This window comes from Oncorhynchus keta, chromosome 26 (genome assembly GCF_023373465.1).
Source record: "Oncorhynchus keta strain PuntledgeMale-10-30-2019 chromosome 26, Oket_V2, whole genome shotgun sequence".
Classification (NCBI taxonomy): Eukaryota; Metazoa; Chordata; class Actinopteri; order Salmoniformes; family Salmonidae; genus Oncorhynchus; species Oncorhynchus keta.
In genome coordinates this window covers 19,638,703-19,648,249 of record NC_068446.1, presented here as the reverse complement: position 1 = coordinate 19,648,249, position 9,547 = coordinate 19,638,703, and the positions used below count along the sequence as shown (strand labels likewise).

Below are 9,547 nucleotides of genomic sequence, written 5' to 3'. Positions count from 1 at the left end.
CAATGCCATGATGTATTTTTGTCACCATACTTGCACTTACTTTCTGCAAGCTGACACAAATCTAACCTTTGAGCAGTCATGTGGATAATACAGATGTTATAGTGGTTGTTCTGAGAAGGAAGCAAAAAAATGACTGTTTTTGTGAAATTTTGGTTATTTTTTGATCTCCTCAAATACATGATTCTCTTCCATGGGAAGGTTTCACTACTACCTCCGTCTACCATAGGGATGATTATTGTTGCGGGCGTCCATAACAATCTAACAGTATTACAAAGAAGGGTTGTCCGCTAGGGGTTTCAAATACAGTAGCCAAATCAGGATGAATTATCGACTAAATGTAAGTTGTTTCATGAATTGAATGAATAATATCACAGGCAGTATTGTTAAACATATTTAGAGTATGTGTGAAATAGACTATCTGTTACATATTGACTGACATCCCATCACGCCCTCCCGCCTCGGTGAAGTAGCTTCGGCGTCTTCCATAGAATCAATCTAATTCATCATGGGGTTCGGAATCGGATACGGCAGCTGGAGTTTGTTACTCCCGTCGGTCTTTCCCAAACCGTGAATTTCCCGGTTTAGATACATGTTCTCTTGGACTAGGACAGTGCAGAAAAAAATGTCGTGTAAAGGTTTTCTCTCCGTGGAGCAGAATAGAGGGTGAAAACTATATTACCCGCCAAATAGGATATTTCCCAAATCGCGCATTCGCTATCCAAGTCGGAGAGAGAAATTGTTTGGAGAGGAGAGGTGGAAGAGGCCCGACTTTGAGGTAAGATTTATGTTTTCAAGGGCGATTGTTTTTCTAACTTCAAACATATAATACACAAAATGGTAGGTGGTTCAATGGCATTATTGAATAATTTGTATTGGTTTACACACTAATAACTAGTAATCACACAGCTACAGCTAACTTTAAAATCCCTCCCTCGTTTTGACACTGTTGTTTCTCAACAAACTAACCTAGTTAGCCAGACAAGTAGCCAACAAGCTAACCTCGGATATCATACATAATCCTATGGGACGCACTTAACTTTTTTCTTATGACCGACACTTAGCTATTTGTGCCTTTTAACTAACGTGTCTCTCTTTTTTTCGTACTATGTGACATTGTAGCAAAGTTACGCAATAAATTGATGATTTTCTAAAAGTAATTTGTTGTGGACGTTCTTTTCATAACGTAACCATTCTGCTCCCAAATCTTGCGTTCTACGAAGTGGTCGTAATTGTGTCGCACAAGGTCGTTATATTTCTAACAAATGTACCTATGTAGTTTGTTACAGTCAGGGATTATGGTCATCAAGCACTTTCTTATAACATTCATTGGCACAGATACGCTTTCCTCCCGGTTAGTTCTGGACACAGAAATGCACACAAGTTTTGAGTTTTGCGCGGTTGTATTGTATGTAATCGCACCGCTAGAACGTGTCAACATCCCTCACCAGGGTTTCAAATGGTCTTTAATCTAATAATCACGTCTGTGAATTAAATGACATAATCCCAAGTTAATATTTTGTTGCATTCTCCAGTCAACAAACGGTAGATGTTCTGTTCGGAAAAAATATTTTATCAGGTAGGCTTGACTGGTATAAATGGGGACAATGCGATCGAACGTATCTGTGCCACTTTAGAAGACGAGGTGAAGGCGTTCTCTGTTCCTTTTACCTTTGGATGTGACTGGCATGATGACAGAGAACTACGGAATATAACAGTCTTGACCTTTGCTACATTCCGTACATTATAGTAGCAATACCTAGCATAATAGCATCCCGTTATATGCAGGAATCAGACTGTTGCCATGTAATCTTTTTATATGTGGAATAACAAAGGATTTACCCCCATACTACAGCTGCTGCAGGCGCTATGGCCATAGCTGCGGCATGGGAGTGACGTGACATTCAGGATGGAAATGGCTTCCTAAACACAACCCCCCCAACCAACACTACCATCATGCTTGTCCCACTGAAGTAGAAACAAAGCTCAGAGGTGGAGGCAGAAAGCATGGATGAATCAGTGCTGTTGGACTTGCTGGAATGCCCAGTGTGTTTGGAGCGGCTGGATGCCACAGCCAAGGTCCTCCCTTGCCAGCACACCTTCTGCAGGCGCTGCCTTCAGGGCATCCTGAGCTCCCGGGCAGAGCTGCGATGCCCAGAGTGCCGTACGCTGGTGGAGTGTGCTGTGGACGAGCTGCCCAGCAATATCCTCCTGGTTCGGCTGTTGGACGGCATCAAACAGAGACCCCGCAGGGCGGGCCCTGTAGCTGGAGTCTGCACCAACGGCACAGCTGGAGTCAGGATGCAGGGCAACGGGCCCAGAGACTCAGGCACACCGGGAGCACAGCCCCAGAGAGGCCAGGCAAAGAGCACCCCAGTGAGGGTAAGTAGTCCACTTCCAGGGGGCTGTTAAATATGGATGAGTGAGCATGTATGGGGTTTCTCATAGTTTGAGCCAGGGCTGAAACAAATCAGAGCAAATCTGCAGGGATTAAATAGCAGCATGTTGGCTCTAATCTTTGGCCCAGATGAACAGTTATCATAGTGATCCTACAGCTGGCCAGCTGACTAACAGCCCAGTGCTGAATACAACAGGGACTACTGAGCAGATGACAGTTGAGCCAACAAATGTTTCCGTTCTCCTGGCTGCTAAGTACAATGGTGTCATGAGGTTCATATTGAACTGTTGTTGAACCATTCGTTTGATTGGAACATGTGTGTGTCAGGTCCATGTTGTAGTGAGGGTTTTGGAATGAAGGTGAGGCAGGATGCAGGTGTATGTTAGGACTGACAGTTACTGTGCAGCACAGAGAGCTGGTCATCAAGGATGATGCAGAGCCAGAGGTAAGTGCTAGAATCCTATTAGGTCTCCGACAACCAGCTTGGTGCTCTGAAGGCCAAGTTATGCAGCTGAGAGAAACCGTCTCCACTGACTCGAGAGTAAGCAGAATTATGTTCTTCCCTCTTCTCCTTAGGGGCCACAGGGAGAAGACTGGTTGACGTGTTTGGTTATGTTAGGTGGATATTTGGGATCATATGTAACATGAAACCACTCCATGATGTTCTTTTCAGATGGTGCCTTCAGAAGGTATTCACACCCCTTGACCTTTTCAACGTTTTGTTGTGTTACAGCCTGAATTTGAAATAGGTACATTTAGATTGTCACTTGCCTACACACTACCCCATAATGTCAAAGTGGAATTGTGTTTTTTTTTAAACAATTTTTACAAATGAAAAGCTGAGATGTCTTGAGTCAAGTATTCAACCCCTTTTGTTATGACACGCATAAATAAGTTCAGTAATTAACATTTGCTTAACAAGTCACATAAGTTGCATGGACTCACTCTGTGTGAATGTTTTATATATTTTATGACTACCTCATCTCTGTACCCCACACATACAATTCTCTGTAAGGTCCTTCAGCCGAGCAGTGCATTTCAAACACCAATTCAACCACATAGACCAGGTAGGTTTTCCAATGCCTTGCATAGAAGGTCACCTATTGGTAGATGAGTAAAGAAAAAGGCAAACATTGAATATCCCTTTAAGAACATACCTTTAATTACACTTTGGATGCTGTGTCAAACCCAGTCACTACAAAGATGCAGGCATCCTTCCTACCTCAGTTGCCAGAGAGGAAGGAAACTGCCCAGGGATTTCACCTCGAGGCCAATGGTGTCTTTTTAAAACAGTCACATAGTTTAATGGCTGTGATAGGAGAACTGAGGATGGGTCAACACCATTCTAGTTACTCTAGAATACTGACCTAATTGACAAAGGAATAAGAAGCCTCTACAGTTACTTTTTGTTCTGATTACAGTGTTATGTTTGGGGTAATTCCAACACACAACATTGCTGAGTACCACTCCTCATATTTTCAAGCATAGTGGTGGCTGCATCATGTTATGGCTATGCTTTTAATCATTAAGGACTGGGGGAATGTATTTTCAGGATACAAAATAACCATAATGGAGCTAAGCGCAAGCAAAATCCTAGAGGAAAACCTGGTTCAGTCTGCATTCCCCCAGACACTGGGAGAAGAATTCACATTTCAGCATAAAAATAACCTAAAAAACAAGGCCAAATCTACACTGGAGTTGCTTACCAAGAAGACAGTGAATGTTCATGACTGGCCGAGTTATTGTTTTGACTTAAATCTATACTGACCCAAAATATAAACGCAACAATTTCAAAGATTTTTACTTAGTTACAGTTCATATAAGGAAATTGGTCAATTGAAATGCATTTAATTAGGCCCTAATCTATAGATTATTGGTCACAGATACCTTTTAAAAATAAAATATGAAGTAGGGGCATGGGTCAGAAAACCAGTCAGCCTCTGGTGTGACCACCATTTGCCTCATGCAGCGTGACACGTCTCCTTCGCGTAGTTGGCTGTTGATTGTGGAATGTTGTCCCACTCTTTAATGGCTATACAAAGTTGCTGGATATTGGCGGGAACTGGAACATGCTGTTGTACTTGTCGATCCAGAGCATCCCAAACATGCTCAACGGATGACATGTCTGGCGAGCATGCAGGCCATGGAATAATTGGGACATTTTCATCTTCCAGAAATTGTGTACAGATCCTTGTGACATGGGGCTGTGCATTATCATGCTGAAACATGAGGTGATGGTGGTGGATGAATGGCATGACAGTGGGCCTCAGGATCTCTTCACAGTATCACTGTGCATTCAAATAGCCACTGATGAAAAGCAATTGTGTTTGTTGTCCTTAGCTTATGCCTGCCCATACCATAACTCCACTGCACCATGGGGCACTCTGTTCACACCGTTGACATCAGCAAGCTGCCCACACACACACACACACACACAACGCTATACACGTGGTCTGCGATTGTGAGGCCAGTTGGACGTACTGCCAAATTCTCTAAAACAATGTTGTAGACGGCTTATGGTAGATAAATTAACATTACATTCTTTGGCAACTGCTATAGTGGTCATTTCTGCAGTCAGCATGCCAATTGCACTCTCAACTTGAGACATCTGTGGCATTGTTGTATGACACAACTGCACATTTTAGTATCATTTTATTGTCCCCAGCACAAGATGCACCTGTATAAGGATCATTTAATCCCCTTCTTGATATGCCACACCTGTCAGGTGGATGGATTACCTTGGCAAAGGAGAAATGCTCACAAACAGGGATGTAAACAAATTTGAAAAACTTTTTTGTGAGTATTATCTTTTTTGTAATGGGCTAATTTGCACAATCCAGGTGTCATGTCTTTACTATCATTAACTGAAGACTGATAGTTTTTATCAAAGATTCTCTGTAATTAGTTACTACACGATCAACTGATTAATCACGTAACTAATTAACTAGGAAGTCGGGGCACCAGATTACAAAGTTTATAATTTCCTAAAATAACTTTTCAGATATTTTATCTGATCAATTAGTCTTCGAATTAATGAATTATTTACTTTACCTCACGTTAGTCTCATTCCAAATGTCGTAAATTGTTGCTTATCTGCACAAACCCTGTCTTCACTAAGAGTCATCCATACATCAATTGTCTTCAATCATTTATTTATAACTAAGTAATTCACAGAAATGCATAAACAAACAAACAAGGTAAATGTAATGATAGGAAAATGCGCCCTAGTGGGCTAAACCGGCATGGCGGCTTGTTCGACAAAAAGGGGAAGTGGGGGTCGATTTAAGAAGTCACTGTGATAACTATAACAATTGAAATGCTAATCCTTTGCACAACGCTCACTCAGTCGAGAACAATTGCAATCAATATATATATTTACGCTCAGTGTGTCATCTTGATCGCTGGTGAAAAGTTCATTTTATTTTGTAGAATTGTCCGTCTCTCTCCCTCTCTCTCGGTTGTGGTTGGAGGGGATTGTTCAGAGTGAAATTCGTTATAGAATGGATTTTTCGGTGGTTGTCGTTCTTTGCGTTCAATGATGCCGAATTCCTAGCTGCAGACTAGTAATCAATATCAAAGACTTGTTCTTATTCTGTCAGTATCGATAGTCTAACAGTTTAATCACGTGGTATGGTTAAAAGATTCAGCAATGGTCTACAACCTTTGTTCCCCTCCTAATGGAGAAAAACATGATCTGCAACCTTTAGCCATCTCGTAATTGAGGTAAGCTCGGTCTGCTGATCGAAAACCCAAGTGGGGTTTTATTTGGAAGGGCCGAAGAGGGCTGTCCCAGGATGTCTGACCCTAACTGGGCTCAGGGGCGGTCCTCTGATTTAGTTCAAATCAAAAGGGAATTGTATTTTTCTTCATTAAACAGTCCACAATCATTACACCATTATACAAACAGTATCATACTCAATCATTCATCTTATACAACAATTAGATGTAAACCTCATATCTGAGGCTATTATATAAACAGTGTTATGGTAATGTGGCCACACCGTCTCCCATGAGCTTCCCAAGTTGTGACAAACGGACCAGTTCGTAGCTGGATTCTTCACCGATCTTTTACACTTTCTCCGGAAAATGAAATTTGTTCGTACCTCAAGTTCTGTGAGGTGGAAGGATTTCCTTTGTCCTCTATGAAAGTTTACTCTCTCTCTACTATGTGTCCATGAGGAGATTCTCAGGAATTTACAACGTCTCTCTGACCACAGCAACCTAGTTGAAGGAGGAGAGGGGGATGGTTTGCTATACCCAAAGAGGCCAGCATCATGACACGGGTGTGGAAAGCTCTTCGGGACCCAGAAACTCTACAGCTGTAATCGCCGCCGAAGGTGCTTCTACAAAGTATTGACTCGGGTGTGAATACAAATATAAATGAGATGCATTTGCAAAAGTTTTCACTTTGTCATTATGGGGTGTTGTGTGTAGATGGGTGAGAAAGAAATCTATTTTAATTTTGAATTCAGGCTGTAACACAACAAAATGTGGAAAAAGTCAAGGGGTATGAATACTTTCTGAAGGCACTGTAGTTGTCATGGCATGTCATCTGCTCTTTCTCCCCCACCAACCAAAAACTAGGATTCTTTTTAAATGGAATAATCTGGTAAAATGTTAAGGACCATGTTACTGGCATGGCATTCTGTCACTCATGTCATATGAAATGGCCTACCAGTGACGCAACATAAGATTACTGCATGTACTGTAACAGACACTCTGTAATGTTTAGCCTAGGTATTGTATGAGCTGGCTTCACTCAGTATTTAGGTATTGACAAGTTGTGTTTGGTGAATTGTACCTCATTCAATAATACTCCAGGAAGAAGCTGGGTCAATGGACAGGTTGTATGTGGTCAGTGGAATGTTGTGTTACTGTGTCTGTTTTAACCGTTCAGGTATAGAGATCCATTCTCCTCTGGGTGAAACTACCTAATGCTGGATTGAGCTGCCTCATTTACTGTAGTATCACTTCAAAAGTCAGCCCATTTCAAGCTGGGCCTGTTGGAACTTCCCTCTGTTCTGAAAAGCCTGTTTATTGGAGATAAGAGCTAGTCATACTTGTGACTGCTCCATTATATGGTCCTTTTGAGGTTTATATGATCCCCTCAGTAAGGGGATGGAAGACGCAATGCCCCGAGCTATCATGTTTAGCCTAAAACACTGCGTAACACATGAACGCACGCACGCACACCCACACATTACACAATACCGGGAAATTATCCAGACTCCTTCGCCTTTTCCACATTTTGTAAGGTTATAGCCTTATTCTAGAATGGATTTCAATTTGTAATAGCAAAGTTAAAAACAGGTTATTTCAAATGTTTGCTAATAATTTATTACATAAGTATTCAGACCCTTTACTCAGTATTTTGTTGAAGCGATTACAGCCTCAAGTCTTCTTGGGTATGACGCTACAAGCTTGACAAACCTGTATTTGGGGAGTTTCTCCCATTCTTCTCTGCAGATCCTCTCAAACTCTGTCAGGTTGAATGGGGAGTGTTGCTGCACAGCTATTTTCAGGTCTCTCCAGGGCTGTTTGAGTTGGGGCTTTGGTTGGACCACTTAAGGACATTGAGACTTGTCCTGAAGCCACACCTGCATTGTATTGGCTGTGTGCTTAGGTTTGCTGTCCTGTTGGAAGGTGAACGTTCGCCCCAGTCTGAGGTCCTGAGAGCTCTGGAGCAGGTTCTCATCAAGGATCTCTCTGTACTTTTCTCTGTTCATCTTTGCCTCAATCCTGACTAGTCTCCCAGTCCCTACTGCTGCAAGACATCCCCACAGCATAATTCTGCCACCACCATGCTTCACAATAGGGATGGTGCCGGGCTTCCTCCAGACATGACCCTTGGCATTCAGGCCAAAGAGTTCAATCTTGATTTCATTAGACCAGAGAATCTTGTTTCTCATGGTCTGAGATTCTTTGTGCCTTTTCGCAAACTCCAAGCGGGCTGTCATGTACCTTTTTCTGAGTGGCTTCCGTCTGGCCCCTCTACCATAAAGGCCTGATTGGTGGAGTGCTGTAGAGATGGTTGTCCTTCTGGAAGGTTCTCCCATCTCCACAGAGGAACTCTGGAGCTCTGTCAACGTGACCATCGGGTTCTTGGTCACCTCCCTGACCAAGGCCCTTCTCCCCCTACTGCTTTCTTTGGCTGGGCGGCCAGCTCTATGAAGAGTCTTGGTGGTTCCAATCTTCCTACATTTTAAGAATGATGGAGGACACTGTGTTCTTGGACCTTCAATGATGCCGACATTTGTTTGTACCCTTCCCCAGATCTGTGCCTCGACACATTCCTGTCTCGGAGCTCTACGGACAATTCCTTTGACCTCATGGCTTGGTTTTTGCTCTGAAATGCACTGTCAACTGTGGGACCTTTTATATTGACAGGTGTGTGCCTTTCCAAATCATGTCCCATCAGTTGAATTTGTATGAAGTTGTAGAAACATCTCAAGGATGATCAATGGAAACAGGATGCGCCTGAGCTCAATTTCAAGTCTAATAGCAAATTGTCTGAATATTTATGTAAATAAGGTATTTCTGTTTTGCTTTGTCATTATGGGGTATTGTGTGTAGATTGCTGAGGATTTTTTATTTAATACATTTTAGAATAAGGCTGTAATGAAAAAAAAGTGAAAAGTCTAGGTCTGAATACTTTCCCGAAGGCAATGTACGCATTACCAAGTGTCTTCAAAGCACTTTCAAGCATAATTTCCCTGCATTTCTCTGCTGTAGCATGTTGTCTTTGTGAAGTCTGTTCTGCTCCCTCCCAAGGCATCTTACTGTAGAGAGAGAGAGAGCTGAATGGGAGAGGGGAGGGTAATGCAGGTGGAATATGTCAAAACATGAAAGGCAGAGATCAAAGCCTGACTGGGTGCTAGAACGGTTTTATCCCTCCCTTCCTGCCCAGTGAGTCAAGGAGTGCTGGTCGACTCCTCAGGGACCCTTCGCCTCGCTGCCCCCACTTGGTTCTCCTCATATTGAACTCCGTCCTCCACCACACCACACGGGCTCCCTCTCTCCTATTGGACTCTGTCCTCCACGACACCACACTGACTCCCTCTCTCCTATTGGACTCTGTCCTCCACCACACCACACTGACTCCCTCTCTCCCATTGGACTCGGTCCTACACCACACCACACTGACTCCCTCTC

General features: G+C 42.8%; 1 protein-coding gene across 1 annotated transcript in view; it reads left to right on the top strand.

Moving 5' to 3' along the window:
- The first annotated feature begins 280 nt into the window (after nt 1-280).
- The window catches only part of LOC118359052 (E3 ubiquitin-protein ligase SH3RF1-like), a 55,539-nt gene continuing 46,272 nt past the window's right edge, over nt 281-9,547 (top strand). Inside the window, exons 1-2 of the mRNA XM_035737256.2 lie at nt 281-775; nt 1,853-2,379. Coding sequence (XP_035593149.1) covers nt 2,005-2,379 — 375 coding nt within the window. The 5' untranslated portion in view covers nt 281-775; nt 1,853-2,004. The remainder of the gene's footprint in view (nt 776-1,852; nt 2,380-9,547) is intronic.